The sequence below is a fragment of the Protopterus annectens genome, chromosome 2.part1 (assembly GCF_019279795.1).
Source record: "Protopterus annectens isolate FY-2018-M chromosome 2.part1, PAN1.0, whole genome shotgun sequence".
NCBI classification, from domain to species: domain Eukaryota; kingdom Metazoa; phylum Chordata; order Ceratodontiformes; family Protopteridae; genus Protopterus; species Protopterus annectens.
The window spans coordinates 677,087,088-677,107,978 of NC_056729.1; the positions used below are offsets into that span (position 1 = coordinate 677,087,088).

A 20,891-nucleotide genomic window follows, 5' to 3' on the forward strand; every position below is an offset into this window, starting at 1 on the left:
CACAAATGTTTGGATCTCGCTATACCCAATAGAACTAAGACGCTCTCCTCCAAAAAAAGAAGCCAATCTGTTGGTCCCCTGCCATAAACAAACACTACAACAGAAGGAGGAAACTGATGCGGAATAAGGTGAAGTCCCAAGACTGGAAAAACTCCCTTATCAGCCTCAACAAAAAGTTGAGATCCCTCATCAAATCCTCTAAAGCTAACTATGAAAACAGAATTGCAGCAGATAATAAAGATAACCACAAGGCCTTCTATAATTATGTAAAGAATCTCCACAGCAATACCCAGATTTGCTCTGAGCTGCTGCACAGTGGTACCTCCTATACCGAGCCAACAGATATACTGGCCGAGAGATTCAGTGCCAACTTTAACCCTCCCCCCCATGCCAGGCACCCAGTATTACTGCTGCACAGGTTAAAACAGCACTGTCCAAGGCCAGGAATACAGCTTCTATGGGACCTGACAATATCCCTGGCTGTGTTTTACATGAACTACAGAGTGAACTGGCACCTCACCTGTGTGCCCAGTTCAGTCACAGCCTCACCTCAGGCTTTGTCCCTACCAAATGGTGCACTGCTACAGTCATCCCTCTCCACAAAGGAGGAGCAACTACAGACCCTGGGAACTATCGCCCCATTAGCCTGATGAGCCTGATATGCAAAGCTACATCATCATGAACCTAATAAACAAGGATAAAGGGAATCTCCAAACTCTGGATCCCACACAGTTTGGTTTTGTGAAGGGTAGACCATGCCTGTTCAACTTGGTTGACTTCTTTGAGTCAGTTACCAGAGCTGTGGATGAAGGCAGGATGGTTCATACAGCCTACCTTGATCTGGCCAATGCTTTTGATACCATTCACTACTCAGGAATCATAGAAAAACTCAGTAAGCTAGGCATCAACCCCTATATCACTAGGTGGGTTGCAAACTGGCTCACAGATAGAACTCACAGTGTGAAAGTAGCTGACTCCAAATCAGACTGCTAACTAGTCACAAGTGGAGTCCCACAGGGTTTGGTCTTGGGTCCACTCCTGTTTGGTATCTACTTCTCTGACGTCCAGGCCAACACAAAGGGACTCTGGCTGACAAAGTTCATAGACTATTGCAAGTTGGTAGCTATTATTAACTCCCCAAGTGATGTTGACATCCTACAGAATGGCCTCACTGAGACCAACAACTGGTGTCAGAACCATGGCCTTAAGGTCAATGCCAAAAAATGTGTCGTCATCCCCTTTGGGATAAACCCAGTTCCCATGAATTACCACATTTATGGTAGTCCACTGAACACAGAAAGCATTATAAGAGATCTGGGAACACAGGTTTACAGCAACCTCTCTTTTGATCACCACATTGCCGCTGTGGTCAGAAAGTCCTTCTATGTGGCACATCTCATTACAAAGGGTTTTGCATCCAGGAAGAAAGAGGTCATTGCCTCCCTCTACTCTTCCCTCATTAGGCAAATCATTGAGTACAATGCCCCATTTGGCATGTACCTCACTAGACACCTGCAACAACTGGAGACGCCGCAAAAGTACCTCACAAAGAGGATCCTAGGCCTTAAACACTTGTCCTATATGGACAGACTCCGAAAACTACTCCAACTATTCTCTCTCTCATATCGCCTACTTAGAGGCGATCTCTGCTTGACTTACAAAGCCATGTCTGACCCAGCTGTGTTAGAAATACTACATCTAAAGAAATCCCAATCCCTCCACACCACACGCTCCAGAGACCTCAACCTCATTACCACAATTAAAGGAACATGCTGGAAGGACAGGTTCATAACCCAGAGACTGCCCATGCTATGCAATAGACTTCCCATACATGTCAGGCAGAGCACCTTGCTGACCCTCTTCAAGAGAAATCTTGATGAGTGGATGGGAAATAGAAAATTCACCCCGGGGATAACTCCAGTGGCTCTACTCGACAGAGACACTGAGAACTAAGGTTGGGTGGCACTATGCCAGAGTAATCCTATGGCTATGCTTGTAAAGGCTCCAGGGCCATTAGCCTAGTACACACCTATGAACCTAATGATAAACCACATAAGATCAACAAAATGGTTAATTTAAAAAGATACGTCAATATGAAAGCATACTAACACATAACAATAATAAACCACATTTCCCAAAATATAGTTACTTTAACAATATATGTTAATACTAAACCATAATAATACATAACAGTATTAAATACATGCAGATAAGGGGTGGGTAGAGAGAGAAAAACAGTTCATTAGTGACATTGCAGATTATTTCCCTGAAAACAGTGGTAATATTAACTCTACAGGTGTGTATTTTTAGTTTTGGGTACAGTGACGACAAGTCTCCTATAGGTGATGTAGCACATACATACCTCTCAAGCTGTTTCACGGGACCGTATGGGCCAAGCAGTAACAAATGCAGGTACACAGCTAGACAGAATGCTTGCACATCATGTGGACTTATATAACTACCAAGGTGTTCTGTAAGCAGATTTGGTAATACTTTGCATTCCAGGTCATCATTTCTGTGATAATCCTGTGACAGATGGATTACACAGTATTAATTATAGTACAAGAAATTGTGACACTTGAGAGGCATGTTTGTGTACAGTTCATAAACTAGACAGCCGTCATGCCTTAGTTGCCAGGCATGGGAACAGAACCCAACAGCTGTGACTGCAGGGGACATCTGCAAATAATGTAATAATTGGCTGCAGCAACTTAGTACAGACATGCAAGGAATACAGCCATACTGGAAATAGACAGATTTATTTATGAATCAACAATGCTGGTGAACACATTACTCTTACTGATTTTAACATTCTGTGAAATCTAAACACAATATCTGCTCATGACATGGGCTACCTCACTCATATACCTTTTGTTCTAGGGGAGAGAGAAAATGTGAGCATTACGTGACTGATAGTTTGCTGGAGATAACCTTGAACAATACTATGAGTTGAGCAGTACAAGTTACAGGACATTCTTTTTGCATTCTCTTACTATTGCAGTGTTATAATTGACTGCACTGACCAACCGTACCATAGACAAGCAATGCATACAGCTCTATTGCCATGATTATGGCAATCCAATCCTGCTGAACACCATTTTGCTTAATGTTATTGGTATTGTTTATTGTATATTGTATATTGAACTTCAGTTGTTATTGTTCATGTATTGCACTACAGCTCTAATTGCCCGTTTATTGCACTACAGTTCTACTTCCCCATTTATTGCACTACAGTTTTTCTTGTGCATACTTTATTACAGTAAATGCTTTAGTCTTCCTTGCTTATTGCACTACAGTTAGCATACTAAATCTGTTACCATGCTCACGGTGCAACCTGGTCAGGCACCCGGCATGGGACCCTACATTACGAGCCCTCTCACCTGCAGCTGTTGAGAGAGAATCACATCATTACGCTTACCCGTTTTGCAGACATTTAACTTGCATATTGGTAAAACAGAGTAAAAATTACATACATATTTTTTGGACATTCCCTGCTCTAGCTTCTTGGACCCAGGTGTCCAAGGTTCCCGTCTTTCTCCTTTTCAGGTCATCATAATGGTGATGACACTGCTCATGTGTGCAGGGGATACCAGTAACACTGGTGAGTTCCCTGGCCAAACAACTCCATGCCTCCACCTTACACTCCGAGCCCTGGAATCTACCCTGCATCAGCCGAGGTTCATGATTTTTAACCAGGAGCCCAACCTTGAACCTGGACCCATAAATACCCCACCACTGCACCTGAAAGTGCACACCTTCACCAACACCACCATACCAACAGTTGATTAAACTCCAATGAATGATGCAGAATTCCCACCTATTGGGCTTAATATAGGCTGTTTTCCCACCCTTACACGTCATTAAGCAACATTCAAAAAGGCACTGTGTCGGTTAGCAGTGAGCAAACCAGCTAAGCCTAGCAGAACGCAAACACACAGAACCATGGTTTTAGCAAGGCTTAGCACCGCACAAATATTGATAACCGTTAGCATGTTTATGCACTGCTTAGCATGAATGAGCAGTGCTTAGCAAAGCTCAGAATCACCAAAATTCACAATAGTTTAATGAAATTAAAGAAAAGTAGTACATTCATTTACAGACATATTCTGCCTGTTATGGACTTGAACCCAGGACCTACTACACATAAAATCGTAACTCTACCCATGTAGCTAGTTGGATGTTATAAAAACTAGTATACCTTCACATATACTACTAGGCTACCTGTTAGCATTACTGAGCACAGTGACACGCTGTGCAAACGTGCTTAGACACACCTATAAATAAATTATTATTTACATCCAGTTTCTATGTTTAGATTTCTGGCAGGTGTCCACTGTTTATATTTGAGCACAGCTTGGCATTGCTGCATTCTGCAGTGTGCCACGCAAACATACAGTTAGAAAAAAAACATAAAACATCATAAAAATGACATATAGTACATTTGACACACTTCATAATATTACAACAGTGGTGGGGAGCATTACAGGGAAACTTACACTCATCTGCAGCCAGGGGTAGTTGCTACATCTCTCCCTACACTGATTCAATATCCATTCTCCTCATCTGTCCCTCGGCAGCGCACCATGATTAATATGGATGGCGTACTACCGAGGGAGATCCATGACCGTGTACATGGATACATTCCGTGTAGGCTCTACACGTTGCCTACACAGATTTTCTTGAATCCTGGGGAATATGTTACTAAAAACCCTTTACCTAACAGTACTACAGTTCAGGCAAATCGTGTATCTGAAAGTTTGTAGTGTGTTTTTTTTTTCACTTATTAGAAAAGAAGACTGTTTGTTTCCTTATCTGATTAGTTTTTGTGTTTGCACTTCTAGTTTTGTGAAAGTGTACTGTTGACCTGTAGATGTCTGCAAAATGTGTGTTGTTGTTTTTGCTTGCCATTTCCTAACATCAGTGTCTATATCTGTCTGTCTGTCTATAATATTCAGTAGTTTGGGGATATATTGACTTTGGTAGTGATCTATAAGCAAAAACTATTGCATTGTTTCAAACACTGTGTTTAGGCAGATAGCTACAAGGATTTTCAGGCTATTTTTTTCTGTTGTTGGGAGAATATAGTGTGATTTTCTGTTAATTTTTATTTTATATTGTTTTCGGGTTTAAAGACGTTGTATACTTCTTTCTTGTATAAAGTTACTGCAGATACTTTTACAGTATTATATTGTTGACTATGTTTGCTTTTGTTTTAATAAAGTGGAGTTTAAAAAAGATGGTTTATAAAGGGCCAAATTAATATTAAGTAATATGTTTTAATGTTGATGGAAGTACCCTGATCGTTGCAGAGATATGGAGAGAGCCTGGGAAATTACAAACTGAGAAAATTTTGGGAAGATGGAATAAGGCTAGTTGAACTCATGTTCAGTACACAAGGAGTAGGACACCTACAACAGGCTGACACAGACACATCATCTGACAGGCTTATACTAAAACAAAGGCTAAACATTGCCTGTCAGAACAGGATGTATACAGCACTATGTGAACTAACTGATAGCATAACTGATTGTTATAATAGGACAGCACTAACTTCTCAGGGTCCTAAGTGATGTATTCCTGAGGGGGTGGAATGAGTACAAGAATTGGGTCACTATTTGTAATACCATGTGACTCATTCTTCCATTAAAGGAAGAGCTGCATCAGACCATTCTCAATGCTGGAGAGCAGCATCAGACTATTCTCAATGCTGGAGAGCTGCATCAGACTATTCTCAATGGTGGAGAGCAGCATCAGACTATTCTCAATGCTGGAGAGCAGCATCAGACTATTCTCAATGCTAGAGAGCAGCATCAGACTATTCTCAGTGCTGGAGAGCAGCATCAGACTATTCTCAATGCTGGAGAGCAAGCATCAGACTATTCTCAATGCTGGAGAGCTGCATCAGACTATTCTCAATGCTGGAGAGCTGCATCAGACTATTCTCAATATTGGAGAGCAGCATCAGACTATTCTAAATGCTGGAGAGTAGCATCAGACTATTCTCAATGCTGGAGAGCTGCATCAGACTATTCTCGATGTTGGAGAGCAGCATCAGACTATTCTCAATGCTGGAGAGCAGCATCAGACTATTCTCAATGCTGGAGAGCAAGCATCAGACTATTCTCAGTGCTGGAGAGCTGCATCAGACTATTCTCGATGCTGGAGAGCAGCATCAGCCTATTCTCAATGCTGGAGAGCTGCATCAGACTATTCTCAATGTTGGAGAGCAGCATCAGACTATTCTCAATGTTGGAGAGCAGCATCAAACTATTCTCAATGCTGGAGAGCTGCATCAGACTATTCTCAATGTTGGAGAGCAGCATCAGACTATTCTAAATGCTGGAGACCAGCATCAGACTATTCTCAATGTTGAAGAGCAGCATCAGACTATTCTCAATGCTGGAGAGCAGCATCAGACTATTCTCAATGTTGAAGAGCAGCATCAGACTATTCTCAATGCTGGAGAGCAGCATCAGACTATTCTCAATGTTGAAGAGCAGCATCAGACTATTCTCAATGCTGGAGAGCAGCATCAGACTATTCTCAATGTTGGAGAGCAGCATCAGATTATTCTAAATGCTGGAAACCAGCATCAGACTATTCTCAATGTTGAAGAGCAGCATCAGACTATTCTCAATGCTGGAGAGCAGCATCAGACTATTCTCAATGCTGGAGAGCAGCATCAGACTATTCTCAATGTTGGAGAGCACCATCAGACTATTCTCAATGTTGAAGAGCAGCATCAGACTATTCTCAATGCTGGAGAGCAGCATCAGGCTATTCTTAATGTTGGAGGGCAGCATCAAAATATTCTCAGTTCTGGAGAGCTGCATCAGACTATTCTCAATGTTAGAGCACAACATCAGACTATTCTCAATGCTGGAGAGCTGCATCAGACTATTCTCAATGCTGGAGAACTTCATCAGACTATTCTCAATGCTGGAGAGCAGCATCAGACTATTTTCAATGCTGGAGAGCTGCATCAGACTATTTTCAATGCTGAAGAGCTGCATCAGACTATTCCCAATGCTGGAGAGCAGCATCAGACTATTCTCACTGCTGGAGAGCAGCATCAGACTATTCTCTGTGCTGCCTTATGGGAAGAAGCCTATGTCTCCACTAGTCCCTAGTAGATAGAAGCAGCCTGTAAATGCTTGACTGCCATATCCAAGCATACATATATTCCTTAAAATAACTCTAGGGTATCAAAACTTGTCAGACACATTTGGGAAGCATGGCTGGCCCCCTGCCATGCTGCTTCCTTCCCAGGCACATGACTAGCCTTTATGGAGATGCATTAGTCAGTGGCCCTAGCCAGAGCTACACTGTCTCTGTGCATAGAGGGGTAGGTGTTCATCCCATGCTAAGCCTACTAATCTCCTAACAGGGACAGGTTTTGTCACTCTCCTACTTTGGACACAATAGAAGAGTCTTCATGGGTTCTGTTCAAGCAGCTTTATTTTATACAAACACATACATCACTATAGAAGTTCTCATTTCCATTTTCTCAAACAAGAAACCTAAGAAGTGTGATGTGTCCTTCAGAACCTTGGTGGCCTTTGATAGGACCTTCTTTAATTCAGCTTCCAAGAACACTGATAGTGGCTCAGTCAGTCAGCCCCTTGCTGAAACAATGGGCCGCATAGGTGGATTATCTACGTTCTTATGTATTTTTGGCAGTCCACTAATAGTGTTACAGGATGGGCTGTATCAAAATAGTCATAAAGCTCCTTCGTAATACTCTCTTGTTTGGGAAAATGGAAATGAGAACCCAGGAAGAAGGACTATTATTAGTCACACTGGATGTGCAAAGTTTTTTATGGTAATTCCGAATAATTATGGAATTGAAGCCGTCAGAAGATTTGTTGGCAATGAAATTTTGGATGTTAATCTCCTTTGTACTTTGTTAGAAGTACTATTGGAGAACAACAACTTCCTATATGGTGACACTCACTGTTGGCAAAAATGGGAGGTTGCCATGAGCACCCCATGTGCCAACAGTTATTCGAATATAGTCTTGGTACAATGAGAGAAAGAATGGGATCTGGACGTATGCAACTTGTGGAAAGACCAGATAATTTTCTACATGAGATTTGTGGACAATGTCTTTCTGCTATGGAAAGGAGATGCCACTAGTCTACAGGAATTTGTCACGTTTCTCTGTCACACAACCAGTTTTTTTTAGATTTGACTTAAAATTCTCCAAAAGGGAGATAGAGTTCCTTGATGTGAAACTTTGCCTGATCCCGAGTAAAGGGATAGAAACCATGATTTTCAGGAAACCTAGATGTTGAAACCATTTGTACATCAGACCAGCATGCACCCAAGGCACATCTTTCGGAATTTAGTGGGAAATTAGGTCACACATATCCCCAAATTATGCTCTAAGGATGACATCTTCTTAAAAGAAAAAGAAACTCTTGTGAACACCCTTAATATATTCTAATAGGAGATGTGAAGAAACCAGACAACCACAAGATAATAGATCTTCAGCTAATTTGAGGTGCACACTGACTTACAGCATGGATAATGGATTCATTTGTAATACTATTAGGAAGTTTAGGCAAGTCCTAACTTCGGATGAGAAATTACGAACCATAGTGGGGGATAAACCTAGCTTTGTATTTCGGAACAAGAAGAATATGAAGCGCTTATCGTGTCAACATGATGGCCTTACTGTCAGTAGATAAAGAACATGGAGCCAACGTAAAGGTACCTGGAAATGTGGTTTTTGCAAAGCTTGCCCTTTTATACGGACACATAATATAGTTGAACACCCAGTCACCAAGAAGAGTTATTCCTTTCAAGGTTATGCCACATGACCGAGCAAGAACATTGTATATTTAGCCATCTGCGAGGCATGCTGTTCCTACTATGTAGGTAAAACAAATAGGGCTTTTAAGGAACGGATTTTATGCCATCTATCAGACATAAGAAATCAAGTAGCTACAAATGCCGTGTATCAGCATATTAGGGCAGAAGAAAATCACAGTTTCAAATTTATGGCTCTAATGAAGCTGAACGAAAGCCCAAGGGGAGGTGACATGAGAAACAGAACAGAGGTGGAAGAGACCAAGTGGATTATGGAACTGAGAGCAGATAAACCACCGGGCCTTAAAGGAATGGTACCTCTAAAACCCATGCTGTAAGAACGGAGCATAAATATATAAAGTAGAAACAGGAAGAGGGAAGAAGCAGAACTTATTCCTGCTACTTGTAATTTTGGAGGACTACCACCAGAGGGACCTGTCTCCATTAACCATGGAAGAGGAACCACCCCTGAACAGCATGATTGGTTGAACACTGTTTAAAAGTTTTGCCTTGATGGGAGTGAATAAAGGATCTGAAAAAGGTTTTACCGAAAGCACTTATCCTACGTTCTCTTCGTTTGTTATGTCTTTTACGAGTTATATTAAATCACAGATTTTATTATGTTCTCAGAGGACAAGTGGGTTATGGATGTGATCTGAAAAAAATGCCACATCTTAGACCTTCTAAGTTCTGCCCAAGACCAGTTTCTTTAAGAAATCCTTTTCCTCAGCACTTGTGAAGCAGTAACAGATTCTTTTCAAAAAGGCCATAAAACTGTTCAGTCTTTAAAAAGAATGTGATTTTTTCCTCCCTCTTCTTCATTCCAGACAAGATTGGTGGCATTGTCGGCTGTGTCCATTCCTGGGTAGCCTTCTAGCTGTTCTTGCCTATGTTATTTGAGTGGATGTAGGTGTTGTCACAGGACATGAGTTATGTCTCCCAACTCATCAGTGCCTGAAAACACAACAGAAAGTTTTTACATTGTCATTTTCAGCACATGGTGATGCTCTTCGGCATGTATCTACCCCCAGGTATTTCACCAATGTTTTGATAGTGACAGCATATACCTGCTAGGTTAAGAACCTTCTGATGTTATCAAACTTGGATGACTGGCTTCTAATGACTCCTTAGAAGGAGCTCTGTGTTTGCAGTAATTACAGTCTCTGAGGTCATCATAAAGTAGGAGAAATCTGCTTAGGTGGTGGTGCAATAGCTTTTGTTCATTGAGCAAAGCTCTGCACTCTATAGTGCTTGTCCTTTCTGACTGAGAACTCTGGAAAATCATAAGTTTGGTATCTTGAATGAAACAGCAGAGTTGGATGGAAACCCACATTTTTTTCTATTTTTATTACACATTATGGCTGCCATAATCTTGATAGACCTGCTGACTTGATTCTGGTTGAGAATAAACTTTGAAATGTCAATGCTTGAGAAATTATCACTCTCTCACAGTTCTCCAGACTTCTGTCACCATGCCCCAAAAAGGTAGACTTGTTCCATTCCCAGTGGAGAGTTTCCCTGTTTGCCACCAAACTTATCACAGAGTCTGATGGCAGACACTTCCTTTCCTTTCTGTGCTGGGGAGCCCACCTGTGATCGTCCCTGCTGCAGGCCAAGTGGAGCCCACTGTAGGTAAGGGATCACACAGAAAGGTAATCAAATGGCAGGCTTTCTAACCTCTGGAGAAGTAACTAAAGCCTGTGCCTCTCCTGACAAGATTAGATAAACAGGTTATTGTATGGTATCTAAACGAAGATCATGGGGTGAACTCCTACCCCGCTATGCACAGAGGCATTGCAGATCTGGCTAAGGCCACTGACTAATGCATCCCCCTAAAGGCCAATCATATGCCTTGGGATGTAGCAGCATGGCAGAATCCTGGAGATGCAATACCAGACCTTTTTTTGGAGTTGTGAAATGGGAAGTTTTGCATAAAGGGATCTTCCCCAGAGATTGACCTGTTTATCACAATGGAGAGTGCAGTGTGCCTCAAGTTCTGTTCATTGCTGGAGTTTTGGGGGAGTGGACACTGGATGCATTCTTCTTACAGTTCCTGTACAAATATTCTACCATTCCTTTTGGATTTGCATCTGTTATCCGTTTTCTAAAGAAAAGAAAGAAGAGCATTGCTTATCCTTGTCACCTCTGGTGGTCAAATGGAGTGTGGTTCTAGGTTTCAAGGTTGCTTATAGTGCAAGATGAATTTCTGTTCTCACCCATGGAAATTTCCCTCAAATGGGATGTATGCCAGTCTTCTTCCAAGCTTGTTAGCTGTTTTAGATTCTTTTTTCCTACCTTGGCCCCTATCTGGGACTGTGGAGGTATAGGCAGGTGAAAGGAAACCTTCATCTAGGTCAACACATTGTAGTAATTGCCAAGAACCTTTTGCAGAAATAAATATCAATTTTAGTGGATAAATACTGGCTTTGACCACAATGTGTGAACTTGCAGGTGTGCTTGTTTACTTTTTATAATGTCTTGCTTTGAGTCTGAATTTTTCTGTCATTTTGGCATATTGTGACCTTATGGATGGCATATGGCTCAGCACAGCCCTCTCCCTGAAGGAGATGCTGCGTCATTGTCTGCCACTGAAGAAACTTTGCCCTCCTTGGGACTTGAACCTTAAGATCCTTGAGTGTACCTGTCTACATTTAACATTAGCAGGTTCACTGAACTTAAAGTTCTTCTCTTCCACTAGGCAGATATTGAATCCTCATGCTTTTATTAATAGAAAATCCTAGATGAGCTTTCAGAATGAGCAGTTGCTCTTTAGGACTAACTTACATTTCCTTCAAAAATAATTTCCGTGATGTTTCTATTCATTCCATCCATCCCCCTGTGTTCATTCTAGGGACAAACTTCAGATAAGAGGTGGAGCTACACATCTTGGATGTGCATTGTCAGCTCTGCTATTACTTGAGGTAGTCCAGGTGTTCATTCGCTTTATTTGAACTAAAGGAGTGGCCGGAAGAGACCAAGCAAATTCTGTCCAAATACATTGACAACTGCATTTTTATCACTGGGGCAGTAGCCAATTGTGCACTTGTCAGTATGGCCTAAGGTCACTTGCACCCAGTCCCTTGTTTTAGTGATATCACTGCTTCACTTGCTTGTTTCAAGAGTCTGTCCACTACAGATGTTTATGCCATGGGCATGTGACAAGAATTTTTGCAAAACTTTTTATTTGACTGCTGCTGCTGTGCCAAGAGAGGAACATGAGTATCTTTAAGTACTGCTTTGCTTCAGAATATCACCCTCTAAGCTTTGCCTGTTTGTTTTCCCTGTTTGCTTCCCACCTATTTTAGTTTTTACTTGCTACTTGGGATTTATCTCATCTGCTATCCTTAGCAGTATCATTTGAATTTTTTTTGGGGGGGGGGGGTCCTCCGCAGGGGTTGCATGTTACTATCCCTTCATCTCCCTCTGTTAGGAGGGCTCTTCTTCCTACATCCGGTGATGAGCATCCTGTGTCACAAATGTATTATTTCATGTCTGTCTCTAGTTGTTGTGCAGATATCAGCTTCAACTCACCTATGTCCCATAAGTGCAGATGTAGGTAGCATAGGACAAGGAATACCCTCCTAGCCTGCTACATGATACAGCCTACATGTTGCTGAGGGCTAGAGGAAGAAAGAACTGTAGAGTGGAGAGAACTTTCCGGGAGCTCCCAGCTGTGATGCACTACAGAATGCCCTTTTCAAGTTCATTTGACATGTGGAGTATAATGTAACAAGCAGTAATGTAATAAGTAAGTTGACTGTGGGAATATGTTTATTTTTATTTTATTTGTCCTTTGGTAGCAGGAAAGGCTGACTAAGCCAGTGGATTAGCATAATGGTTAAGGTCTTCACCTAATAAGCACAAAGTACAGAGTTTGATCTTGATCAAGGATTATTGGCTAGGCTTAAAATGGCCCTTTAGGGCAATTAGGCTAGTAGTCATCTATGAACATAAATAGTAGACACCTGGGGAAAAAAGGTCCTTGACAGATTCAAACACTTTTAAACAGTAATTGATGTATAATTGTATACAAGGGAAGAAAAGCCCCACAGCAGAGAATAAATAATTTATGATGAGGTGATGAATAACTGTATACAATGTTAGTAGACCCTGAAGCAAAGGCAAGAACTCTCATTTTCAGAATGATAGATAGAATGTGAGATTAACTTGGCATACTTCAGTGTAAACACTAGATTTAAAACTAGAATTTCTTTGAAAAAAGATGAATGAACATGCTGCACAGTGAATGGCAATCAACAAACTCTGCTGACGTGGAAGTTTTAATTAGAAGTGGGATATAGATTTATTGTGAAATCATTCTAGAGATATACTATGATAAGGGTGTAGTCTAACAGTGCTTCACTGCTCCTTTGGTGGATCCTAACATGGAATTTGTTTCATTTCAGTTGAGGCAGCCTTAGATGAGTCGCCAGGTTTGTCTATTGTTTTGTTTGATGGCTGGAATCATACACGCCCCCAACACCCCCAATGTGGGGGGGGCTGTGCCCCCCCACACCCCTTAACTATATATACTAACTCCAGGATTACACTACAATGGGGAAAAGGGCATATACTTTTTACTTGCCTTGCAGTACTCTACAGAGTGCCAGTACTTCAGTAAAATGAGATTCAGTGAAATGAGTTTTCAGTAATTTGAGCTTTCAACGATTTGGTCAGGGTGAATTCAAATTCAGTGAAATGAGCTTTTAGTGAAACAAAGTAGACCCATACACACACACACACACACACATATATATCTATATATATATATATATATATATATATATATATATATATATATATATATATATATATATAGATATACATATATATATATATTTTTTTTTTTAATAGTTCGTATTTGCTAAACTATATTGCATATGAGATGGATATTAAGTCTTTACTTGCAACAATATAATGTATTTGCACTTCTGTATTTTTGAAACTTTTCTTTCATACGATATTTAGTCAAGATTTTTTTTTTTTCGATGAAGGGACCTCAAGTGTGGCCAGAGCTTGGAGTGGCACTTTTGATGAGCTGCTTGAGAAAAAGATTGGTGATTTCTTTGGCTCATATTTCAGAATGCATTCACCAGGATTAGCAGAATATCCAGACTTCTTTGCAGTTTTCCTGATATTGTTACTGGCAGGTAAGGCAAACTTTTTTGTATTCTTTTCACTGATCCAAATTACATGCTGTAATACATCTTAGATGTTAGGTCAGCAGAATATTAACTATCAATATTGTCCAGTCAGGACAGAGAAAATGCTTGCATGTGTAATATATGTGTATGTTTGTGTGTGCAGTTGCTTGTTTATATAATAGGAAAAGGTTAAAAACTGAGAATGTGTTCTGCTGTCGCTTTCTGCCTCTCACTTTCTCTGTGTGTGTATATATATACAATGTATAAAACACAGCAGAGTTAGAGTTTTTAGTGTGTGATATCTTAAACCTCCTGCAGTGGAATACCATGGGGATATATACATACATCCCTTAAGGATATCAAGTGTTTCAACTACGTGGCCTTTAAATGCACACAACTTTTTTATATTTTTATGAGTATATTCAGGCCAATGAAGCCAAACCCCACTAACTGTGGAATTGCACATTTCAACCCTGTTAGTAATTTCATAGCACAAATAGAATGTTCATCTGTAGTTTAGAAACACAGGACTTTAAACTCAATTGATGCCATAAACATTAAGGTGCCTGCAAAATATACCAACTAACATCCACGCCAAAGGGTGAAAAGGTCAAGCAAATAAACCATTTGGTAAAATATGCAAGAAAAGCCAGAGTTTTCACTGTGTTATACCTTAAATCCACTGTAATGGAGACCCATGGGATATATTCAAATGACATTGATACATTTGCATATATTTCATGGGCCTCCATTACAGGAGGTTTAATGTATCATATAGTGAAAACTGTAGCTTGGCTAGGTTTTTGTTGCACTATATTTATCTCTCTCTCTCTCTCTATATATATATATATATATATACACACACACACACACACACATATATATATATATATATATATATATATATATATATATATATATATACAGAGAGAGAGAGATACACATATATGGTCGCAGTGAACAAGCAGTTCATCAATCGTTTATTTTTATTTATTTATTTATTTTACATTTGTTGACCGGGCTAGTCCAACTGGACAATAATATCCGTTTTCAGTAGAGGCCCGGGGAGAAAAGCTCCATTACAGGTAAATACACAACAATTTATCATGTTAGGCATAATATTAGTCAAAATATAAGCTAGAAAAAGAAAAAAAAATTTCAAATACAAAACAAATACTCATAATAGGAAGTAAACTTATACTATATACAACTATATTAGACTATATAAAAGATATAACAGTAACACAGGATACAGACAGAACAAATTTAACTGGTAAAAAGCCCAATTCTTAGATAATAACTCTCAAAACTCCTGATAGTTTATAGAGGCGCTAAGTCAGGAGGGGTAGGGTGGAAGAGCTGGGAGAGAGTGGAACATTATTTTAGTCAGGATTAGCACATGGACATATCCATTTTGTTTTGAGATGTTCTTTAATATGTTTTTTGAAAAGAGAGGTAGAGGTTAGATTAGTTATTCCTTGAGGGAGTTGATTCAGATTTTCCCTATTGAGTTTGCAAGTAATGAATCACCAGCTTTATTATTTGATTTAGGTAGTGATACTAGTAGTCGATTTGCAGAACGGAGTGTGGCTAGGTTTCTATATGGTATAATCATTTTTGAGAGACTGCCGATCAGCTCAGGGTAGTGAAGGGTCTTATGAATGATAAGTAGTTGTTGATAGAATAACTGGTTATTTAGCTCTAACCAATCTAGTTGTTTGAGATTAAGACAATGATGAGTTCTTAGGGGAGTAGCAGTAATGAATCTGGCTATACTATTGTAGCAGATGGAGAGTTTGGTAGTGTTACTTTTGGATAAGTTGGTATAGATGGGTGAGGCATAAAAGAGGGTGGAGATCAGGTGTGTCTGTGCAATGGTCTTTCTAGTTTCAGGGGTAAGAAAAGGTTTAATTCTGTAGAGTGTCCCAATTTTTTTGTTGACATTTTTAACAGTGGTGTTAATGTGTTTATCATAATTGAGATGGTTATCGATAGTTACACCTAGCAGTCGCGTGGTCTTGTCAGGGTTTATACAGGTTGCATTATTTGAAGAGATAGTGAAGAGTGGAGTGGGAGATTTTTGGGTAGGAGTAAAGAGGAGAAGTTTAGTTTTTTTGGGGTTAAGTAGGAGGCAGTGTTGCAAAAACCAATTTTCCACATTGATTTTGGTCAAATGCTGCTTTGGTTGACTAGCTTGCAAGAGTTGGTTATTTTTTTTATATATATATATATATATATATATATATATATATATATATATATATATATATATACATACACCACACACACATATGCATGCATAAGTAAGGATAAGTATGGTTGTGTGATGGCAAAGTCCCTATGCTTAGTTTAGTGAGTTTAGCTATAATTCCAGAATGGGAGATAGTGTTGAAAGCCTTGGTGAGGTCAAGATAGGCTGTGTGAACCACCTTACCCTCGTCTACGGCTTTGTTGACTGCCTCAAAGAAGTTGATCAGGTTCAGAAGGCATGATCTGCCTTTCACAAACCCGAATTGGGTGGGGTCCAGACTTTGGAGGTTACCAATGTCTTTGTTTATGAGTTCCATGATAATACGTTCCATGACCTTGCAGACCCGGCTTGTCAGGCTAATAGAGCGATAGTTCCCAGGATCAATGGTGGACCCCTTTATGGAGTTGGATAACTGTTGCTGTGCACCATTCAGTGGGCATAAAGCCTAACATGAGACTATGATTGAACATGGTGCTTAGGTGGGGAGCCAGTTCATTCTGAAGTTCGTGTAGAAAGCAGCCTGGGATGTTGTCCTGTCCCATGGATGCTGTGTTTTTGGTTTTAGAGAGAGCAGCTTTTACCTGCTTCAATGTGATTACAGGGACTCTGCATTCTTCCTGTATAGATATGGGCACTTTAGGGGGTGTGGGGGCTGTAAAGTTAGCACTGAACCTATTTGTCAGGATGTTGGCAATATCAGTTGGTTGTGTAATTTTTGTGCCGTTGTGCTGCAACTCAGAGCAGAAAGGGTGTTGCCATTGAGATTCTTGACATAGCTATAGAATGCTTTGTAGCTGCCCTTAGAATCAGTGGTGATTTTGTTTTCGTAGCTACCTTTAGAGGATCTTATAAGGGATCTCAGCTTCTTAATGAGGCTGACCAGGGAGCTCCTCCACTCATGGGATTTTACTCTTTTTTGCAACAGTTTATTCCTTCTGTTGTAGAGTTTGTTTATGGCAGGGGACCACCAGATTGGCTTCCTTTTTTGGGAGGATAGTGTCTTGGTTCTGGTTGGGATAGCACGATCCATGCACTCGTGTAAGTGCTTATAGAGTGCATTTGTGTAGGATTCAGCAGTCGTAACTTTTACCGTGGCTTGGCTTAATGGTAGGTGGGGACAGGATGCAGATATCTAGGGTGATTAGCTTATGGTCGGATTTGACCAACAAGGAGTTGACTTCAGGTTTGAAACACTGGTCACTCATGTTGGTAATGACTAGGTCTAGGTTATTATTGCCCCTGGTGGGGGTGTGGATAAGTTGAACCAGGGCATTGGACTTTATGAATTCCAGAAAACGCTGAGCCAAGGAGTAGGTACATGAGTAGTTTTCCCAGTTAATGGTGGGGTAGTTGAAATCGCCCATTATTAGGGTGTTTGGTTGAACCCTAATATTTTCCAGTATATCAAGAAAAGAGGAATGGGAATTCTGGGGCATGGTGGGGGATTTGTAGCAAGCTACAATTTGGATTGCAGTTTTGCCCAAAGTCAGTTGCACTTGGAAAACCTTGGATACATTATGCTGCACAACTAGCCTGGAGGTGTGGATATCCTTAATGAATACTGACACACCTCAACCTTTGCTGTTCTGGTCCGGGTTAGATGGCCGAAAAGTGTGGTATGAATTATAGTCTGGTAATGCAGGGGTGCTCTCTAAACAGGTCTCAGTCACTGCACAGATATCGATGTTCTCCATTTTAAGGAGTGTCTCGAGTGAGTGTATTTTGAGATTTAGACTTCTAGCATTGAGTAGCATTACCCTCAGTTTTTGCTTGCCTGTTCCTGTTACAGTGGTGAATTTGTCATTTGAACCTTGCCTAAAAAAGGCACTATAGGTGCAGCAAGACCCTTAGCCAGTATCCGGAATCCCAGGGGCGACAAGGTGCAGGCCATCTCTGGCAAAGCATCGTGGTCTGTCAACCATGTTATCCAAGGCAGACAGATACGGGATCCCCTTAGAATGACACCAGAAGCTTAGCCAATTGTTGAAGTCAATAATTTTGTCCTTGTACTGCAGTATCATTCTGGGCAATGGCAGGATGCTACTCAGGGCTAGGGTCATACCTGCCTGGGCTAGAAGATTTGAGATCTCTTCCATGTCTGTTTTCATGTAGTTCAGGGAGGTACGTCTCAGATTATTCACACCAACATTGACAATGACAGAGTCATATTTGTACTTGTTGTGGAGTGACCTGAGTGTGTGGGTTATGTGGCAGATCCTGGCACCCGACAGGCAGATGACTTCATGGTAACTCTCCATTTTTTGATACTCTAGCTCCCATAAGGTTTTTGAAAGGTATTGTTGGATATTATGGATTCCTTTCCTTATCTTATAATTTGGAAACCACATATGAAAATGTTACACTTTGTGATGGGACATCATCACTTCCAGCACATGATGCTGCCCTGTGGCCTATCCTCTAGAGTGTTTCCTGTGGCAGTGAAGGCTTTGCAGGAACTCTGCTGTTAAAAGGTTTCTTGGAATTTCTATATCTAGACAACTGGCTTTTGGTAAGCCTTTTGTGACACTTTGTGGTTGAGGCCATATCTTACCCATTGAAGGCGAGATGCCGAGGTACCAGGTCTTGGAAATATAAGGAGAATTGCTGCTACTACTGGCTGTTTGGTGTGTTTATTATCATATCTTTACCTTTCTCTGGTTGCACTGCTTGGGGTATTTATAAATTGAGAGAACTCATCTTTGGTGCCACTACAAAGGACAGCTTCATCAGAATAGGCTGCAACATTGTCCTGTGTCATTCCTTTCTTCCAGAAAGGAGGACCCAGGAACTCATGTTCCATCATCATAGGTGAGACTGCAGAGACAATGAGGGCTTATTTCATGCTATACTTTCTTTGTCTGTATGTGTCTACCTTCTTGCCTTTCATGGCTTACATTTGGATTGTAGGTGATCCACTGAACAGAGGAATATCAGTGGATACAAAGCCAATATTCTTTCATGGATCTTGTGATAATGTCATTTTATTGCCATGAGACACTAGTCATTGATGGCTACATCCACTCTAGATGAGGAGATTGCACTGTTCCTCAAACATCCCATTGTAGCACCTTATGATGGGATAACTTGGTAGGAGAGTTGGGGATCATCTGAGATAATCTGTTGTTTAACATCAATAGTGTGTCCACAAGAAGGTATACAACATAAACCTGTGAAGACTACAAGTTATTTTCTCACTCTCAAACACTGGAGAGCAGGTCAAAATGTAAATGCCTTCTTGTAAGGTCAGTAGCAGGTCATGGTATGGCACCTAGGCAGGCAGGGGCAAAACGGTTGGATCCAATTTGTGAAAGTAGTGTGGCTCTAGTTAATAGGCCACTGATCATAACATCTTCCTGGTGGCAGTTCACATTTCAAGAAAGACGAGCATTGCCTTGAGGACCATTCGCTATAGTTTGAGTCCTCTTCTAGAGCTGAGACTTAAGGAATCTTGCATTCAGAAGACTTTCTTGGAATGGGATACCATGAAAGATGACTTGTTTTCCTCAGGAGAAAATTCTGCCCTTCTCATGTTCTGCTTACAGCAGTAGGATATCAAGACTGAACTGAGGATGTCTTCTACCTAGTTTGGAGGTGAAGATTCCCATACACCTTTCCACTGTTTCCTTTGATTTTGAACAAGGCTCATTCTCATCTTGCCTTGTTGATTGAAGGGAGTGTAATTTCAGGCACTCAGATACCTAGCAGAAGTATAAAGCATCCCAATGTGGGTGTGGATGATGGAAGTTCCAAATTTCTGAAAGAACAGCCATCTGCACCTCAGGGTCTGATTGTTTTGCTTGCTACTTTGTTTTTTACTGAACCTACATGTTGTGGTATTGAAGATATTAGTGACTGCTAGGAAATGTTATACTTAGGAGACTTATTTTGATAAGTTTAAAACCTTCTACACCTTTGTGGAAACTGTTCCATTCCAAAATGGGTGAATTTGCAGATCTGCATGACATCTGTTAAACTAGAATCTTAATGAAAGGTCATGCTGTATGTTTCACCCATCTTGGGTTATCATTACCAGATTCCATCCAGAAAGTCAATGATTAAAATGTTGACTTTCACGGGTACTTAAAAAAAAGTCTGAGCAGTGGAATATTGCCTGTTATTCTAACTGAGTTCAAACAAGCTGTATCACAAGGGTGTGGGACATTGTTGTTAGAATAAGTAAATAGTGCAGCGCTCCTTGTCAGAGATATTTTGGTGATGTTTTCTAGCTTTAGCCCATTTTTCTCCAAAGTTGATATTTTGATTGTTGACTCTGCAAATGGGAATCTCATAAGGTGCTTGGCAGAATTCTGGCTTAATGTAAGCTTATCAAGCATTTGTTGAACACGGTTTTTCATCTTAAGTTTCAGGTGAAGAAAGCCTCTGCTCCTTAGGACTTTAACTTTATGATTGGAAGGCTGCTTTCTCTCTCTCTCTCTTTCTCTTTTTCTCCACTATTTGAGATGACTGCCCTGTCTTAGACCTAAAGTCTGTTCTGTGGATGATGTGCTTGTCCTTATTTGGAGAAACCATGCTTGGCCTTTCACAAGCACAAGTCTCTTTCAGGACAAAATCATTGTTTTCTCCTAAAACTGGTGCCACAAGTGTTTCATCTTCTAGTGCTACTTCATACTTTGGATATGCACCACCAGCTGAAGTTTTACCTGAAGAGTGTGCATGAAGCAAGG

At 40.6% G+C, this 20,891-nt stretch overlaps 1 protein-coding gene across 2 annotated transcripts in view; it reads left to right on the top strand.

The window, feature by feature from the left end:
• Nucleotides 1–20,891, top strand: part of SLC7A2 (solute carrier family 7 member 2) — a 1,203,198-nt gene that overhangs the window by 707,524 nt on the left and 474,783 nt on the right. For both annotated transcript variants that reach the window (XM_044062413.1, XM_044062412.1), the window contains one exon: nucleotides 13,806–13,961. In XM_044062413.1, the coding sequence (XP_043918348.1) occupies nucleotides 13,806–13,961 (156 nt within the window). The remainder of the gene's footprint in view (nucleotides 1–13,805; nucleotides 13,962–20,891) is intronic.